Genomic DNA, 19,373 nt, shown 5'->3' with positions numbered 1-19,373 from the left:
AACCCCCACCCTTCTGGAGTCAGTGTGCCAATGAGGAGAGGGGGATAGGGACAGATGAGGACATAAATGAAAGGGGGACACAGTTATGTTGCCTCAACTGAGACAGGGTCAGAGGAGGCTCTGGAACAAAGAAACTTTTCGGCTGAGAGCGGATGGAGTTCATCTGGTGAAAGCTAGAGGAGTCAACAGCAAGTGCAAAGGCCCTGGGGTGAGTTGTGCCAGGTGTGGGCAGGAGGCAACAAGGCCAGGGCCTCATAGGCCACAGTAACCACTTTGGCTTTTCCTTTGAGGGCCCACAAATGGCGAGCCACAAAGGGCTCTGAGCTGGAGGAGACGTGGATGTGAGAGTGAGAGGGAATTCAGAGCGACTTGAATCTGGCTTGGCCGCTGTGTGAAAGGTGAGGGAGACGGGGTCAGATTGCATGTTTGGGGCCCAGCCCTGCTCTGCAAGGTCAGAGAACAAGCCTGGTGCCTGGACAGTGACTGCCCCCAAGAAGGTCATACCCAGGACCTCTGAGCCTCTGCTCAGTCTGACCTCCTTACCAGGAGCGCCCATTCCATTCCTGGAGATCACTGGGAACCCTCCTCTTGCAGTCCAGCTGCCATCCCCTCCCCCGTCCCCCAAGTTCAGGGGACTTCCCCGATAGAGCCAGTCACACTGCACTGAGTTTGCCAATAGCATCTGTGTACTGCTATCCCTCCCCAGCTGCTCACAGCAGACCATCCCTTGGGTCTCGGCTGTCTCCCCAGCTCCAGCAACCACCTCCCAAAGTTTATCTACCTCTTCCCCTCACTGCTCCTCCTCCAGCTACCCTGGCCTCCTTGGCCAGTTCAGCCTACCCCAGGACCTTTGCACTTGCTGTTCCCTCTGCCTAGAATCCAGTCATTCTCCACCACCCTGTGTTATTTCCTTCAAAGTGTGATTGGTGTTTGAAATTACTCCATTTGCATGTCTGTTGTGTCTATCCCACTAGACTGTGTATGACTATCCCCAGTGCTCTGCACATGACCCAGCACACATTTCTTAGAATGAATGAACGAGCAATTAAAAAGTGACTGAATTAATATCCTCCCCAGCCGTAACCCCTCCTCTGTGATGCCTGTGATTTCCCCAGTGCTGAGTGGGGCTCCAGCCAAGTTCTGGGAGATGTTGGGTCTATCCCCAGGTTGGGGCTCCTCAGCCTCAGACCAGACCTGCCTTCCTAACTCTGACCTTGTGCCCCACCTGGCTGCCAGCACTCACCTGCTTCCTCTCGGCAGCCCTTACTCCTTCCTCAGGTCTCTTGGGGAGCTGTCTCCCCATTCCAGGGGTTCTGCTGGGGCCATCCATCCCAACACTGAGCCCCTGCCCTCAGGGCCCTGCTCTGGAGAACCCCACCTTCACTGGGCCCTATGCTCTCCCCTGGGGTGTCAGGCAGACTGCGGAGTGAGGAAGCATCTGAGGGCGGGTGATATTGGGGGGCCGTGTCTATCCCATCACTCTGGATGCCCGCAGGCCGGCTCAGGAGACGCTCAGTGAACAGGTTCAAGTCCCGGCCAGGAGGGCCCAGGTGTGACTGACACCCCCATGGCCCCGACTTGCCCATGACCACTGTATCAGGGAATGGAAGGCACCCATGTGGAGAATTGTTACAGACCAGCTTTTTCTTTAAAGAAAACAAGTTTTATTTTTATAATCAGAACGTTCTAATAAAAATATTATTATAACATTAGCTACCGGTATTTCCTGGGACTTGACTGTGGACCAGGAGCACCGCCTGCGCCAGTCAGCCCTGAGCCTCCCGCTTCCCTGAGGTAGGTCTGAAGGAATACCCCCAGCGCCCCCTGACCTTCCGTCCACACTCCCCCACCCCCTGGCCGGCTGCCCCTCACCGCCCCCTCCCGCCGCCTCGGGAGCCGTCACTCCCTCCCTCTGCACCCAGCCCTAGGCAGGCAGGGCGTCAGGCGGGTCCCCGCCAGGCTGGGTGCAACAGGGACTGAGGAGGCGGGGGTGCTCAGCCAGCATCACCTCGCTCTGTCCCTGCAGGCGCAGCAGGGGTGGAGACAGGCTTCTGAGACAACTTACTGTTACCGAGAGAGACCTGGAGATGCCCACCCTCCGAGGGACTCCGGGTGCTCCAGCGACAGACAGACACCTTTTCAAAAAGAAATACTGTCCTTCTCCTCAGGCGGAGCCACGGACAAAAGTGAGTCTCAAAGTCAAAAACAGGTTCTGGTTCCAAACAGGTTCTGGTTCCCTGGGGGCAGGAGCCTCCGTTGAAAAAATAAACTGAACTTCTGAATCTTCTTAGTAGCAAAACAATGACAGTAAGAAAAGAGGCTGCAGTGCTTGGAGGGCGGGGAAGCCGGCTGGGGGCCGCGGCACTGAGCCCCGGGGTCTGGCGGGAGAGACCGGAAAGGAGAGTTCCACAGGCGGCCTCCCTGCACACGGCCTCCGCGTTCACAGCTTGTGCAGAACGAGCGACAACCAACAGTCAATTCACGTCGCTCCTTCAGGTTTCCCTGAAGTAAGGCATCTCTGAGCAGGACAGTTTCCGCAGAGCCCAAGGGGGGGGCCCTGTGGAGGGCAGGAGGCCTCACAGATGCAGGGAGACCTCAGCCCGGAGCTCGGGTGGGAGAGAGGGAGGGAGGTGAAGGGAGAAGGGAGAAGGCAGATGTGTGTGCGGGGAGGTCCGGCTGCATCTTCTAGAGCTCCCGCTTTTCTCTCCAAGTCCTCCCTCGAAATGTGTGGGGTCCTGGATTTAAAGGGATTTGGTCTCCAGGCCATCCAGGGGGTCCTGCAGGTGGGGGGTCCTGCGGGGTCCCCAGAGGCACAGGTGCTGGTGTGCACCCCGAGCTTGGCCGGCCACTTGCCTGGTGGGTGCGTGGGTGAGGGGCCTCGAGGGGGCAGTGGCCTCATTGCATCCTGTCGGGCTGCAGCTGCGGAGGCTGGTACTGCACGAAGGTGGCGCCCGTGGGGGCTGAGGCCGAGAGGCCGGGGGGCACAGCGGTCGGGTAGCTGTAGCCCACAAAGCTGGTCACGGAGGCGGGCGAGGCGGCGTACGGGTACTGGTCGTATGTGGCTGGGGGGAACTGGGTGTAGGCTGGGCTGGCCGGCGTGTACTCCAGGAAGGGCGAGGACAGCGATGGGACGGGGGCGGCCGGGATCACCACGCTGGGCTGGACGATGGCTTGAGGGTAGATGTAGTGGGGGGTCAGCCTGTGGGGCCAAACAGAGAGGGCTGAGGGGCAGGCAACACGCTGGCTCCAGGAGGGACCTGGAGAGCTGGGAGCTGCTGTGTCCCTGTCCCCAGTCTGTTCTTCTGTGGCTGGAACACGCCAGCTGTGCAGGCCTGTGCCCTGGCTGTGCCTGCCACCCTCCCTCCTCCAAGTTTGGATGTAAACATGCCCCCTTCAGTGGGCCTTTCCCAGGCACCCCTCCCACCCTGCACCCCACAGGACCACCGACATGATTGGGGACCCCACAGGACCACTGTCATGATTGGGGACCATGCTGGAAAGTGATTGGGAATCCTAGGAGGGTGACAGCAGGCATCGAGGCCAGCTCGGGCCCTTCTGCGCATGGGTACCATGTGACTGCCCACGCTGCCTGCCCATGAAGCCCGCCCTGTCTCATTCTTCCCTTTCACCTCCCCAGCATCTGCCCCCCAAAAGGACACCTACAGTGTGCCGAGTCACCACGTCTACCTCCCCACCCGTGACAGCTCCCCCAGAGATGCTCATTCCTTTCACGGACTGCGGGCCTGGCTCCCAGCAGCCCAGCGGTGCAGGGTGGGCGATCCAGAAACGCAGGCGGAAAAGCGTGCAGCAATGACGATGGTGAGGTTCGGGAAGGAGCAGCCAACAGCCAAGCAGCGCACCCGGACCCGGGGTGACTGTGAAATCCAGCCCTCAGGTCGGCCTTCGCACTGGCACCTCATTTTACAACAGACACACGGAGCTCAGTAGCTGGCCCAAGGCCCCATGGCGACAGAGTAGAGGAGCTGGGACTCCCAGACCCTGTTAACTGCCATGCTGGTCCCACCACGGCCTCGCCACTGCACACCCGGCCCTCCAGGGTAGGGATCAACTCAGTATGTCACAGGCAGGAAACTGAGGCAAGGAAAGGCAGTATCAGCATGTGCTCACTCTGCCAACCAGCCGCTGGGCTGCCCTGGGTAAATGGCTAAGACTCTCTGAGCCTCACAGCTCGCTGGACACAGGGACCTTGTGGGGCAGGCAGCACTGCTGCAGGCATCTCCTCCTTCTACGAGCACAAGTTACACAGGAAGGGGCCACCACAGGGGTGAGGTGGGACCCCAACTTCCTTTCACTATAAGGTGGGCTCGGGATCCCTGCCCTGCCCCCGCTCCAAAGAGAAGCTGCTTTGAAAGGAAAAGGAAAAGGTTCCTGGCAGGGGCAGGAACAGGGCCAGCAGCCTGGAGAGCATCTGGGCAGCAAGTGGCCCCCAGGGCGTATGCTCCCTCCCCTGGGCAGGCTCCCCCGCACCGAGAGAAGCCCTCACTCCACAGTAAAGGCAGGCGCACGGGACTGATGAAAACCAGAAAAACCCATGCATCAGGCCCAGCGGACAAGGCAGGCCAACGTCCCCCAGACCACACCGCACGTGGCAGGAAAACGACTGGGCCCAGCCTCTCCCCTCCGCGTCAGGAGAGCCGAGCAGCAGCACAGAGCTGCTGTTACTGAAAAAGGGAGGGATCTACGCTAATGGTAAAGCTGCTTATGCTACAAGAACAAATGTGTATCTGTACACGTGCGAAGGACAGGTGAGGTTGAGCCGCGTGAAGCTACCATTTTTATGGCAGCATGAGCTTTACACGGCATTCTGTAAATGGAGCTGAGTTACCATAGTCAGGTAACTTGAAGGAAGTCAGATTCCAGACTCCTCATCAGGAATAAAGAGCACCAGTCACAACAGGCCAGAGGTAGAAACATCCATCGTGCACTGGAGTGGGGGAGGGTAAGCAGGCTGTGGTGACTCGAGCTGCGGAATATTATTCGGCCACAAAAAGGAATGCACTTCTGACCCTACAATGTGGGACAAGCCCCGAGGACATCATGCTGAGGGAGAGCAGCCAGAACAACAGGCCCCCACTGTGGGATCCTATCAACAGGAAACACCTACAACAGCAAATCCAGAGAGGGCAGAGCGGGTGGGCTGCAGGGGGATGCGGGGAGTGCTCAGGGTCCCCTGGGGCTGTGGGGGGTTCGGGGAGTGCTCAGAGTCCCCTGGGGCTGCTGAAGGGGAGGGAGTGCTCAGGGCCTCCTAGGGCTGCTGGGGGGGGGGGAGGAGTGCTCAGGGCCTCCTGGGGCTGTGGGGGGTGCAGGGAGTGCTCAGGGTCCCCTGGGGCTGCTGGGGGGGGGGAGTGCTCAGGGCCTCCTGGGGCTGTTGGGGGTGCGGGGAGTGCTCAGGGCCTCCTGGGGCTGTGGGGGGTGCAGGGAGTGCTCAGGGTCCCCTGGGGCTGGGGGGGGGAGTGCTTAGGGCCTCCTGGGGCTGTGGGGGGTGCAGGGAGTGCTCAGGGTCCCCTGGGGCTGCTGGGGGGGGGGGGAGTGCTCAGGGCCTCCTGGGGCTGCGGAGGGGGGGAGTGCTTAGGGCCTCCCGGGGCTGTTGGGGGTGCGGGGAGTGCTCAGGGTCCCCTGGGGCTGGGGGGGGGGGGTGCTGGATTACAATCACAGCGTTGATGGCTGCACACCTGGTAAAGGTGCTAACGCCTTCAGAGGAGCGGTGCGAGCTCATAGGTGAGGCACCCTGAGCAGGGGCAAAGCACCGGGGCCGGTGCTGGCTGGGCTCGGCGTGGGCAGAGCTGGGGAGAAGGACAGCGCTGGGGGCCCCCGGGCCCTGCACAAACACCTGAGGGAGGAGAGTCTGGGGCACACAGGGCTCCATGCCCCAGGTGCTCCCAGATCCCTGGCTCCGGTCACGTTGCCAGCTTCCCCCCAATTAGAAGCCTCTGCTGCCCACCACCTGGGAACAAGAGCCGTGAACAGAGCCAGGCTGGGTTCGAATCCCACCTCGGCTCTCACCTGCCCCGGCTATGCTCTGGGCCAGGACTGCTGCTGAGCAGACGGGAGGGAGGGGGAGCTCCAGGAGGAGGGCGACTGCACACAGCTGGAGCTCCAGGGCCGTCTCCCCCCCCGAGTCTCAGTGAGCAGCTGAGGGTGAGCTCTGCCCCAGCACCTAGCCCTCAGGCCCTCACCCTCCAGGCAGATGAGGGGCCCCGTGGTGCGTAGGCCTCCGGGGAAGGAGCAAACGACATAGGATACAGCATGCCCTGGGGCGTGCCCACCAGCCGCCGTCCTGGCCATCGTCAGCGTGGTGCCACCCACCGCGGGAGTCCCCACCTCAGAACGCTCCTTCACGTGAAGCTACGGAAGCTCTGAGCCCACAACTCCTCCCGGCACAGGCAGGGCTGGCCCTACCCCAACTCCCCAGGAATTGGCTAAGAACCCGGATCCTCACCGGCTGCAGGTGGACGGGTGGGTCCAGGACCCTGCAACTGACAGCCCCAGAGACTCTAACATGCACCCGCCCTCAGGAACCACCGCCTAGACTGGGCCTCACACTGTCCACAGCACAAGCACCTGGCGCTTTACAATGACAGGTTCACGGCCACACCTGCCTCAAGGTCCGGCCGGCTCAGGCAGGCAGCTGTGCCATCTACCAGGTTTCCACTCCCTCCTCTGCCCCTATCGGAGGCTATCGGAGCTGCCCTGCTGGCGGCACTGACACCATCAGGTGAACAATGTTTAAGTTGGGGAGGAAAGGGACCCGCTTCCTGTCCCTTGGGGATGCTGTCTGCATGTATTTACCCACTCCCCTCAGTGCTTGACCCCACCACTCAGTGTGTGAAACCCCAAGACAACTTTCATAGCTTCCCACAGCCATGAAAAAGGTACTGTTGTTTTCCCACTTCCAAGAGTGAGAAACCGAGGCTGACACAGAGGCCTGAGTAACTGTGCAGCCCCACAGCAAGCAGTCTGCCCCTGTCCATCCGTCCGTCTGCCCGCCCCCCGCCCGGTACCTGTGCCCACAGGACTGGCTGCAGGCTGGGGCAGAGGGCCCAGACCCACTCCAAGGTCCACCCAGATGGGAGAGTGGTCCGGGTACCGTGAGCACCTGCCCAAGCCGCGGCAGCTGCTGGTGGTCTGTCCTGCTGCACTGAGGCCAGGACACCACAAACAGCTAGCCCAGGGGAGGGGCAGGAGGCGCAGAGCCCGCCAGGCAGCCCCCACCTGCCCCGCAGCTGTGCCTGGGACAGTCGGGGGCTTTCCTGTCTGTGCAGTGGGTCCTGAGGGTGGCCTCAGAGCTCGCTGTGAGAACCGAGACCCTCCACTGGGACAGCGGTTCTCACAGTGCCTGCCCTCAGGGGACATGCCACATTGGGACATTCCGGCAGTCACAGTGGCGTGCCTCTGGCATCCAGTGGTGGAAGCAGGAGGTGCTGCCAACATGTGCACTTCTCAGCCGGCCGCCGAGAATTCCTAGCACCACGGCGAGGCGAGATCCTGCGGGAGACTGCCCAGTGACGTAACGTACCAGCCTCCTCACCAAGCTCAGACCACAGGCCAGACGACCCATCTGCCCACACTCAAAAAGCAAAACTCGCAGTGAAAAGGCTCCGGCCACAGCCTGGAGGCCCATTTCTGAATGCAAAACTACCTCCCAAGGTAAAAATAAAAAAAGGCAAATGGGTTGGTTTCACTTTTTCTGCTCTCTGGAGGTTTCTGCTCACGCACTGGAGGCGGGGCCTCTGGAGGCGCGACCTCAGGCCCTGCCGGGCCATCAGACAACAGGCAGGTGCGAGGGGGGCGCGGGACTCGAGCAGAGGAGGTGTCCTTGCTGGGACCACGCCAGGCCCTGGCACAGCCTCTCCACCAGAACATGTTCTTCCCCCAAAAGGGCACCCCACACCGGCCTCCCCTCACCTCCAAGACCAACCCTATCTTCCACCCCATCTGCTCCGGCCAGAAGCTCTGGAATCTTTTCGGGTTCCCCTTTCTCTGACACACCCTTAAAATGTACTCAGAAGCCCCCTTCTCGCCCCAGGGAGCAGCCGCCATGGCCTCGAGCTGATTGGTTACGTGGACCCCTCCACTCCAGCCTGGCAGCCCAGCCGCCAGAGAGGTTATTAGAGACACAGTGACCCGGCCCTCACCGCTCAGGGCCTCCCTGGCACTCAGAGTAAACCCCAAAGCTCCCCTGGGCCCCACGGCCACCTGCTGCACACACACCTCCCACTTCCTCCCCTGCCTGGGGCTTTCTCTCCAGAGCCTGCTGCCAGCAGAGACACAATTGTCCCCTTCCCAGGACCACTCTGCTGCAGAATGCTCTGGAACCACAGAGGGGAACCCAGCCCAGCCTGGCACCGAGCCAGCGCGTACCTGCTGAATGAACTGGCCGGCTGACCGCACGGCTTCCTTCTGGCACTATGTTGGGGGCGGGGGGAAGAATGACTGGATGCCCCAAGCACGCCAAGGAGCCCCTGTCATGTCTACTTGGCAGATGGGGAAACTGAGGCTCAACAGGCAAGTCACAAGGACAAGGACGTCAAGAGGGGTTCCAGACTCGTCACCCAGCGGTGGCAGGAAGGGGCTGGCCCACCTGGGCACTCCCTGTGAGGGCATTTAGAGCCTGCACCAGCCTGGCCGGTCTGGCCTCCCCTGGGTTGGGGCTTGTGGACAAGGCTCTCCTGCCGGGCCAGGAGGGCAGGCGAGGGGCTCCTCCTCCCCGAGGAACCCCAGAACCGCTGGAGGCCGGCGGAGGCTGGTTTCTGTTGCGGCAGACGGGCACAAACAGCAGGTGTGCACGGGCCACCCGCCCCCGTTCACTCCAGGGAGTGACAAACAGGAAGTGCCAGGCACCCAGACACCCTGAAAGTAAAAACAAGCCACGTGACGCCCCACAGCGGGGAGAGGGCACAGACCTTCCTGCGCCCTCAGCTCCTAGCTCTGACCTCACTTCCTCTGTGCCCTCAAGGCACCGACTCCCCCATGCCCGGCACCTCCCCTCCCCCAGCTTTATTTACGTCATGTTATAAATAGCGAAAGGCTCCCAAGGAGTTGCAAAAATAGTACAGAGAGGTCCCCCGATGTGAGGTCTTATAACCAGCTCGTTACCTAAGCCAGGAACCAACACACATGTGACTGTTAACCAGGCTCCCGGCCAGGTGGGATTTCACCAGGTTTTGACGTGTCCTGGTGTGTAAGTCCCACACTCACACACACACACACTCACACACACACACACACTCACACACACACTCACACACACACACACACACACACACACACTCACACACACAGCCCAAGCAAGGCTGTGCCACGCCCACAGGGAACGCCCTGCCCAGCTGCACCCCCAGCCGCTCACGGGCTCCCGAGTGCCCCCCCCCCCCCCCCCCCCCCCCGCTGAGTGCCCTGTTGGCTTTGAGTCTGGTGACCCCACTGGGCAGCGAGCCCGTGACGGGGACGGGGTCTCTTACTCTAAGTGTTCCGGGCACAGGGCCTGGCATACAGCAGGCGTTCAGCAAGCAATCAATGAATGAACGATTCTGGGAACAGCCCTGTACGTGCGGCCCAGGCCCGACCCCTCTCCTGTCCTGGTGGTGGGCGGCCCATGCAGACCCTGCACACGCACATTCACAGCTGCAGGTCTCCATGGAGGCAGCGGGACCTCCACACAGAGATGCGGGGCCCCTGACACTACAGGCCAGGCAGGGTGAGCAATGCCTGGGAGAAGGTCGTGGGTTCAGTCCCAGGCTGGCCAGAGGGAGGTGCTGGGCCTCATGGAAGGAACCACGGCCCCCACGCCCACACTGCGAGAGCTTAGGCAAGTTTCTCCTCTGCTGCCTGCACTGGAGGCCGGAGTGACACCCTGTCAGGGAGCACTGTCCGACTCATCACGGACAATCCCAGGCCTTCCCGTGGGCCAGGCCTCATCGACCACTCAGCACAGAGCGCTCGCTCTCTCAGCGGGAGGCATTCCCACTGTCCAAACGGGGAGAAGAGCCCAGAAAAAGGGCTGGCCTGGCCTCGAACCCAGGCAGACCCCAGGATCCTTGCTCCAGCACACCTGACACCCAGCTGCCCCAAGACTCCATCTTGTCATCTGGGCCCCAGGGGCCTGGCCCCATGCCTGGCAGAGCAGGAAGCACAGAAAGCAGGTGCGGGGTCCACAGCATGGCCCTCGTAAGAATAGGGTGGGTAGGCTGTGCCCAGGGAAGCAGCTGGCCCTTCAAAAATAACGCAAGGGGGGTTCCAAGAGCAGGCAGGCCCAGGCCCAGCCTCAGATCCTGGCAGCCTCGGGCCCAAGCATGAACAAACACCATCCGACACTAGGCGGCCCCTTCCAGGCCAGAGCCAAGGCTCTCCACTGCTCTGACCTTCACTCCTGCCGCAGCCTGCCGACTGTCCCGCCAGCCAGCAAAGGGCCGCTCTCCTGCCTTGATCAAGCCCCTCATCACTTGGCCTCGGTCCTATAAATGGGCACATGAAGGAAGTGCAGTTGGCGAGTCAGGTCCTGACAGATCTCAACCACCTACTTCTGTGGTGACTCTTCCCACAATGACATGTGGCCCAGCCGGGGAGGAATTCCAGAAGCCTTGCCCAGAAGTGGGGACCAAGAAGGCCAGCCAGGCAGGAGAGGGGTTAACCAGTGTACAAACCGAGCTGCCCAGGCTCCGGCTCCCACAGCGCCCTCAGCCAACAGCAGGCCTGGCCTCCCTGCCAGCCCGGAGCTGACAAAACTGACCGCTGAGTCAGGCCCGGCCACACTCCCCAGCCCAATTGTTTGCAAAGACAAAAGGGACGCTGACAGCCCAACTCCCCGCCCGGGCAGCGAGCAGCTGACCCAGGCGGCCCTCCCAGCCACCTCTCCTGGGAAACGCACCCAAGGCCTCACCCAGGCCTGGTGCGGGGGAGGCAGCGAGATTCTGCGACGTCAGTCCCCCGGCCCACGGACCGTCCTTGTAATCCCTTGTCCGTTTGGGCGTCCACCCCCTGGCAACCAGCAAATAGCTGGAGGCCTCTTCCCCGTCACCACAGGTATTAAATGGCCAGCCAGCAGCTTCAGTTACAAAACATTGTCACCTGAGGTGGGGCACGCATGGCAGAAAGATCTGTGACCGATACCAACTACCTTAAAAGGGGTGACGCTCTGGGGACCCCAAGGGCAAGGTCAGGCATCCCTCTCACCCCTTATCCCCAACCAGCGAACAGGGTTTGAGAGCATGGATTCTAGAACTGGCCTGGGTTCAAATCCTGTCACTCCAGCCACCCTAGACCGGTTGTTAACCTTTTCTTCAACCTTTCTTTGCCTCAGCTTCCCTTTCTATGAAGAGAGGATTGTCAATCACCATTTCAGAGGGCAGCGTGAGGACAGGAGGCCTGGCCGGGGCAGGGCACCCAGCCCACGTGCCAGCCCGTGTCAGAGGAGGAAGCTGAGGCTCAGGAAGAGGATATCACTTGCCAAGATGGACCCAGCTGGTGAGTGACAGAATCAGGATCTGAGCACACGTCTGCAGGACCCAGAGGCCAGGCACCAACAGATACTAGGGCCTCAGGGACAGCTGCGCTGGATCAGGCTGGGGCGGGGAAGGCATTGTTGCATTTCAGCAGGACGGAGCTGCGTGTGCTGGAGGCTCACGCCCTGATCTTTGTGCAGCTGGCCCTGCCCCGGGGCACCTGGTGTGGATGCTGGGAGCACCGCCAGGGCTATGGAAATGAGGAACGCCCTCCTCGGGTGGCCTGAACCCCACAGAGGAAGAACCTGGGGTGACGGCAGGAAGACCGGGGTGTCTCCCAAACCCTTCCAAGACAGCTGCAGACATTTACAAAGCGGAATCCTGGCGAGAAGGAAACCCAGAACCACCTGTTCTCGGCCGCCCTCCAGGCTCTCCCCCAGGAGGGCAGACTGGGGCTGAGCTCACACGCATGTGCTATCCACCCTGAAACCACGTGCAGGCACCCCGCGTCTGGGCACGGAGCAGTCCCTCCGTCATCTGGCTGACCCACTGGCTCCATCCCTGCTCTGGTCCTCGGTCCACGCCGCCTGCCCCAGCGCGCTGGACGCTCCTCACTCCGTGCCTCTCTCCAGGGCAGGGGCACGCATGAATGCACGCAACTGGTCTCCACTAGCCTGAGGAGTGGTAACGTTCTATGAGGAGCTGCCTTTTTAAAACTGTCCCCCCGGCTCCCACAAAGAAACCACCTCCCAACCCCAACAACAAGCTCCCTGCACGGGGCGCCCAGCCGACATCAATCACGGGGCTGGAAAGTCAGACCGCATGGCAAGCTCCTTTGTGCCCCTGAAGTGTGCATGTCCTTCCCCAAGCAGCTGCCAGGCCTTATATGTTCTAAGAAAAAAAGCCAGGGGGAGGGGGGCTGCTTTGGACAGAGGAGGGCGGGACACGCTGCTCCAGAGCATGTCAGACAAAAGGCCCGTAGGCCAGCCTGGCAGGGCCCAGACATCTGGCCCCGATCCTGGCTCACCTGCTGCAGCTTCACAAACGTCGGCCCCGGCTGGCAGGGACCTCCTGCCACCATCTGTTGGACACTGGCGGTCAGAGGGGCTCCTGAGAAGAGCCCAGCTCGCCAGTTCCTCACCTCCCCAAGTCACACCATCCTAACCCCTGCACTCTCAGCAATCAGAGGTGTGCCACCTCCCCGCTGGCAGGTGAGCAAACAGGCAGAGACCAGACCGCTTGCTCGTAAGGGAGAAGCCGGGATTTGGACCCAGGCTGCAGGCTCCAGCCCCTGCTCCCCACTCTCTGAGGCGTGGCCTCTGCCAGGGTGGAGAAACGAAACCTATCTTCCTTCAATTCTCCCGGATGGTCCCCACCTTCTCCCAGCCCCCAAACACAATCACGTTTCTGAAAAGGTGGAGCAGAAGACCGATGGTTCTCTAGGCACAGAAAGGGAGCTGCTAATGGCACAACCAAGGCCATGGGGTGGGCAGGCCTAGGATGAAAGGGGCACCCACACTGGGAGACCAGGAAACCCCACCCCGTCTCCAGCCAGCCGCTCCACTCACCCATAGGTCCGCTGGATCAAGGTGGGGTGCAGCTGCTGTACTCCGATGGCAAAACCTACAACGAGACCAGTCAGGGGCTGGGCCTCGCGGGGGATGCAGAACACCCCAGCTATACAAGTCCAACCACAAAGGATAATCCACTTCCCTGCCCCTCCCAGGCTACCCCCACGTGAACCCGAGCTCCCAGCTAAGCAGGTCAAGGGACCTGGGGGGCTGTGGTCCTTCTACCTCAGGCCCCAGAGACCAACTTCCTATGACACCCTCCTCACCCTGTCCTACGGGCACACGCAGCTAGGCCAGCTAGATGCAGGGGCCCAGCTCCCAAGCTAGGGGTGACTGTCCTGTGGTGGCTCTGCAAGCACATGACAGCGACTGCCACTCCTGGGGCGGGCAGGGCAGGGCAGAGGGTGGCACTAGACAGACACCGTTGCTGAATATAGCAACTGACAAAAGCCTGGGAAGGGAAACGGCCTCTCACCAGAATGGAGGGTCCTTGGCTTGGCGCCCAGATAGGCCAGGTTCACGTTGGCCTTGCGGCCGTCGATGTTGGGGTTAGGGTCCTTGCAAGCCCTCTCAGCCGCTGCCCGGTCGGCCATAGTCACCTAGAGGAACAAACGCATCAGAGGCTTCCCTGGTAGGGTGCAGGGCAGCGGGCTCCACCCACCCCCCACCCCTGTGACCCCACCACACCGGGGGCCCTCCCACAAAGATGCCCCCTGGATTCCAGCTCCTCCCTCCAAGTTCAAGTGTCAGGAAAGCTTTGCCTTCAGGGACAGAAACACTCCCCAGAGGAGACAGGCACCCTCTTCCCCAGAGGCAGGGGCATCTAAATTTCCTCATGGGAGGGGTCTGGGGACGCTGTATTTAGAAAGGACGAGGCTGTTTTCAGACCGCTGTTCACTTAAGGTGATATTACGGGCGGCACAGGGGACCGCTGGAAAAGATGGGGGGAGGGGCGCTAACGGGTTCAAAGCGCCCAGGGGCGCAGGCTGCTAGCTGCTCCAGAAAGTCCGGAGAACGGTCGTCTGACCCCCAAACCTCGCCACACACTCGGAAGTTCTCGGTGAACACAGCGGGTCCCCCTTTTAAACGGGGGGTGGGGTGGGGGCAGGAAGACCCAGCCGCGGGGAGTGGGGGCGGAACCGGCTGGAGCGTGAACCGCCGCTCCGGAGCCCGAGAGGGGGCAGCAGGTGCGGCGCCGGCCTCGGCGCCCGGCGGCTGCGCGGAGGCCGGCGGCCTCGGCGCCCCGGGCCCAGGGAAGTGCGGGCTGGAGGGCGCGGCCGGCCGGCCGCGGGGCCACTTACGAAGCCGTAGCCGCGGGACTTGCCCGTCTGGCGGTCGGTGATGACCACGGCCTCCTCGATGTCCCCGAAGCCCTCGAAGTACTTCCTGAGCGAGGCGTCGGTGGTGTGGTAGGGCAGGCCGCCCACGAAGATCTTGGTGAACGTGGTGTCCTTCTGCGAGCCGTGCATGGCGCCGGGGGCGGCCGGCGGCCGCGGGAAGCCCGCGCTCGGGGCGCACGGCGCGGGCTGCAGCAGCATGGGAGGCGCCCTGCGGCCTACGGACCCCGGCCGCGCGGGGGTGCGCGCATGGGCGGCGGCGGCGCGCGAGCTGGGCGGCAGGGGCGCCTCCGGGCCGGTCCGCTCGAGGGCCGCTCCCGCCGTGCGCGCCGCGCTGGGTTGCGCCGCGCTCCGGCCGGCGCTACGGTCACTCTGCGCCCCGGCGCCCGCCCCCGGGCTTTGTAGCCGGCCCCGCCCCCAGGCGGCCCCGGGCCCGCCCCCGTCCGGCCCCTGGCGCGCGGGGCCCGCCGGGAAGCGTAGTCCGGGTCCCGCCCCGCCGCGCCCTGAGCGCGTGGGGAAAGCTTGGGGTGAGGTCTGCTGCCGGAGCCCGCGCATCCGGACGTCTCCGGAGGTCCTACTACGTGCCTGCGCAGTTCCAGGATGCGGCCCTCGTGGAACGCAGAATCTGATGAATCAGACAAGGGCATTTATTAGATATTTACTGAGCCAATATTTAGCCCATGGCTACTAGACTACAGCGACATATGCTAAAGGTGAAATGATTATTTTAAAAACCTATAGATATAATTCATCTGACGAATATTAATCAGGAAACGGGGGCTGCAGGGATGCACAAAACACACTCTAGCCCCACGGAGCATCTATGAATAAGACAATCCAACAAGTAAAAATATACAATATATAATCTGGAAAGAAAGAAATCAGGTTGCTGCGGTCCCGGGGGGCCCCTCCAGAGGAGTTGATGGGGCAGGGAGGTAGTTGTGGGTCTTCAGAAGTTTGTCCCCAACCACTGCTGCTGTCTGCGATTCCTCCTTCCTCCACCCTTGGAGGAGACAAGCAGAGGCTGTCCACCTTCCCTTTGCTCCTGTCTCCAACCACAGAAACAGGCCCATTTCCAGCCCTCTCCATGCCACAACTGGCGGGTCAGCTACAGAATTTTCAGAGTTCAAAGTTATTAGGAAATTCACATTTGATAGGAGAGCACTTAACCAAGTGTGGGGCCTTTCGGAGCATCCAGCCATGGGACTGTGCAGGTCATGCCCTCAAAGCTGGCCCTGGCACCAACTTGGCACCAGTGGGTCACACCATGATGGGGGCCAGCTCTGGGGCCTCAGACCTTCTGCATGTCCAGGCACCATTGTGACCCCTGTGCAGTTGGGAACTGGAACTCTTAAGTGGAGTCACTCCTGGCCCCAACCCATGGACTTCTCTCTGGACAGTGGGACCCAGGCTGGGGTCTGTGGGGACACTAGGGACACCAGGTGGGCTGAAGAGGGAGGGATGCAGGCAAAATGTTTACCAGTTGGCCCTCACTGCCTTACACTGACTATGGAGCCCTAAGTCTTCAAAGAGCCTACAGGGAACACATGTTTCTGTGTCAACTCATTTCCCCCTTCTCTTGTCACTCACTGTCCCTCCAACTCACTGGCACAACACTGCCTCCAGGCCTTTGCCACACAGCTGGCAAGCTGAGGCCCTCGGGAAACAGGTGAGTGAATGCACAATGGAACGAGGGAGGCGAGGGGAGCCCTCAGCTAGGAAAGGGACCCTCCAACCACCAGTTTTTGAAAACTTTGATGAAAGTGTGACTAGCACTTTTCCTCCCTGGCTGCTGGAAGATCAGCCACCATCCCTGAGCGACACAGTAACTACCTGGTCCAGGAAGTTCATGAACACCAGGTGACTTCAGGGAAAACAAAGGGCCAATGACACCCTTCATCCTGGGAGGTAACAGGACAGTATCTGAGACAGAAATTCAGGGAAACTAGTCTAAATGCAGTGTATTTGCATTTGGATTCGGAACCCATTTCAGTGGTGGCAAAACAAACTGGCTTTATGATTCCTTGGGTTAGGAAAGGAAAAATGAACCCAAACATGGACTCACAAGACATGGCCTGTATGAAAAGAAGACTCAAGAAACTGAGACAGGAAAGCAAGAACAGAATGAAGAAAGTCAGGGGGTCTTATAAGCCAAAAATGGAGCAAAAAAAAAAAAAGGAGTAAAGATTCTTCAGTGACTTTATCTGTGGCGACTGTGCAGATTTTTCATGAGAAAGTTAATAACTAAGAACTTTTAAAAATAAAATAAAGTGTGACCTACACTTGTTGCACCAGGGAAGGCGGCCACGGCTCGACCACGTGATCTTTTGCAGGCTGGGTTCTGTCGCTGGGCCTCAGTTTCCCCTTTTGTGACAAACAGGTTCTGATGGCCTTGGCCAGGAAGAGCTGGGGCGGGATCCGCGGCGCTCTCCGCACGCTTCCAGGCGGGCGGTGGGTGAGGGCGGCGGCGACACCGGAACTACAAGTCCCAGCGCCCCCCGCGCCGGCCCCACCCTCTTCTCCTCCCGCCCCCCAGCCAGGCGGGGCGGTGCTCCCGCGGGTTGCGCGGCTTCGGCGCGCGGCGTCGGTGGAGCACGTGTTGGCGCCGGGTCCGGAGGGGTCCGCCAAGGTCCCAGCCCGGGGCGGCCGCCCAGTGCGGGGCCACAGGGTCCGAACGCGGGAAGCACGGGGCTCGGGCGCGATGTTGGTCCAGCTCCGGGCGGGTGGGTTTCCCGCGGGCACTTCGCCTCCTGCCCCGCCCGGAAGTGGCTAGGGTAGGGATAGCGGTGGGGGCAGCGGATGCCCAGGTATGGGTTCATTAACTCATTCATCCCCTGATTCCTTAAGTTTCGGCATCGTCAACCTCTCTGGTAGCCCCACGTTTGGACCCAAGTGTCACCAACCTCCACCTGAGTCATTTATTTACCCAATTCATACCTAATGTAATGGGCCACCGTCAGCCGGCAGGCCAGGCAGGTCCTCGGCCCCAGGGATACTGCGTAGGAAACAAACGTGCCTCGCCAAAGCTGGTTTGGCTCAGTGGATAGAGTGATGGCCTGGGGACTGAGGGGTCCCAGGTTCGATTCCGGTCAAGGGCATGTGCCCTGGTTTGATGTATCTCATTGAGGTTTCTAATTCTCTATCGCTCTCCCTTCCTCTCTGTAAAAAAAAAAAAAAAAAGCAATAAAGTATTAACAAAACAAAAACAAACAAACAAAAAAAACACGTGCCTCCCTGCTTCCTGCAGGGACCAAGGAAGAGGGTAAAAGGCCCCTGGGAATTGGTGAGAACCAGAGCCATGAGAGTAGAGGAAACAGAAAAGGTGAAGGCTCTGAGGTGGGAGATACAGCCACCAACATTTACCAGATGTTTTTGAGTGCTGGCCACTTGCATGTGGTTAATTCTCACCGCTAATAGTAATGAAGGCCAGTTGCCGTGGAGTGCCCGCTGTGAGCCAGGTCCTTGACTGGGTTACGTACTTAGATTAGGTGGTTTAATTGCAAAACAGCCCTTGTCGTTGGTGGTACTATTAGCCCAGTTTTAAGCTCAGAGTGGCTTCCCCGAGGCCACCAGGGGCAGTAACAGGCAGGCCTGTCCGAGATCCCAGCTTGTCCTGCCCACAGCGTTTGAGGAGGCCTTGTCTCCCCACTTGAGGGTGGGCCGGTGGGGACCGCAGAGAGGTTAAGGGAAGTGAGACCTGAGTGGAAATCCGCTGGATTGGCCCCTCGTGTTCCTTCTCTCTTGAAGGCGGGGGAGGGGGGGGAGTGCCTGGAGCTGGGCAGCCTCTGCCTCATGACGCAGAGCCCAGGAGACTCACAGACACCGGTCCTGATTCCACTAAACACAGGACATTTGGCAGCGTCTGGAGACATTCTGGTTGCCGGTAGAGAAGGAATGCTCCTGGCATGGAGGGTGTGGAGGCCAGGGAAGCGGCTGAATATCCTACAGTACACAGGATGCCCCGCCTCCAAGAGCTGCCTGGCCCCAAACGTCAGTAACGCTGAGACTGAGAAACCTCATGCTAAAACGGATGCCAACAACGAGGCTCCTTGTCATGGAAGAAGAAACCCCTGAGGAGCACTCCTCCCACCCCCAGCCCTCGAGGTTTGGGAGGTCAGCCTGGAGGCTGATCTTGGCCCTGTCATTTGTGACGTGAGGCTGGGCTCTCCCTCTAAAGTCCCAGCCCCTGCCTCACAGGGGTGACCCAGGGCCTTCTGTGCTGGGGGGTTGGGCGGGCAGGAGGGAAAGAGCACAGGTTGGTGACTCAGGCGGAGCTGCTGCTGCCCTGTACACATACTGCCATAATGCCCTTCGTCCCCTGAGGACCGCGTCCCGGGCTCCAGCTCTGGGTGTGGCAGTTGGAATAGCTCCGTCCCCTGCTTGCCGCCCACACAGGGATGTCTGACACCGAGGCCCACCGCACAGACTTTGTCCCTGTCCCCATGGGGAGAGCCAGACTCAGGACCCTGCTCTGGGAGGTTGGCCTTTGTCTGAGACGTGTGTGAGCGTTGGCCATGGGTTGAAATGTGTCTTCCAAAAAATAGGTTCAAGTCCTAACCCTGGTACCCATGGATTGACCTTCTTTGACAACAGTTATTTAGTACAACCAACTTAAGACGAAGTAATGTTGGGTTAGTATGGGCCTGATCCAAGGACTATTGTGTGTGTAAGAAGGCCACATGAAGAAGGACACACACGGAGAACGCCAGGCGACAGCAGAGGCAGAGGCTGGAGTGATGCAGCTACGGGCCAAGGCAGGTCATGCTGCTGCCACACCAGGAGCTGAGAAAGGCCCCGGACAGACCCTCCCCGCCTCGTGATGTCTGAGGGAGCACAGCCTGGCCGACACTTGGAGTTTGGACTTCTGATCTCCAGAATTGCGACAGAACCAAGGCCTGTGTCCAGCCTCCCAGACCGTGGTCATTTGCTGCCTTAGACCTAGGAGGCCAATGCTGGTGAGAGAAGAGCAGGACAGGGCCCTGGGCCGTGGGGACCACTGCTCAGCC

The 19,373-nt window shown here is 60.6% G+C and overlaps 1 protein-coding gene across 2 annotated transcripts; it reads right to left on the bottom strand.

Moving 5' to 3' along the window:
- Positions 1-1,647: 1,647 nt before the first annotated feature.
- On the bottom strand, positions 1,648-14,769 carry RBM38 (RNA binding motif protein 38). 2 transcript variants are annotated; one of them, XM_036418906.2, is made up of 4 exons: positions 14,332-14,760; positions 13,506-13,629; positions 13,028-13,082; positions 1,648-3,199 (listed from the first exon to the last, which is right to left on the bottom strand). In XM_036418906.2, the coding sequence occupies exons 1-4, from the start codon at positions 14,566-14,568 to the stop codon at positions 2,896-2,898; spliced, it is 720 nt and encodes a 239-aa protein (XP_036274799.1). In that variant the 5' UTR covers positions 14,569-14,760; the 3' UTR covers positions 1,648-2,895. The 2 variants fall into 2 exon arrangements, with proteins under 2 accessions (XP_036274799.1, XP_036274800.1); XM_036418907.2 differs by lacking the exon at positions 13,028-13,082 and having other exon boundaries at positions 3,061-3,199; positions 14,332-14,769.
- Between the last annotated feature and the right edge of the window lie 4,604 nt (positions 14,770-19,373).

This window comes from Pipistrellus kuhlii, unplaced genomic scaffold, assembly GCF_014108245.1.
Source record: "Pipistrellus kuhlii isolate mPipKuh1 unplaced genomic scaffold, mPipKuh1.p scaffold_m20_p_6, whole genome shotgun sequence".
In the NCBI taxonomy this organism is placed as follows: Eukaryota; Metazoa; Chordata; class Mammalia; order Chiroptera; family Vespertilionidae; genus Pipistrellus; species Pipistrellus kuhlii.
The sequence above is the reverse complement of the archived record's forward strand: the minus strand, read 5'-3'. Positions and strand labels throughout refer to the sequence as shown.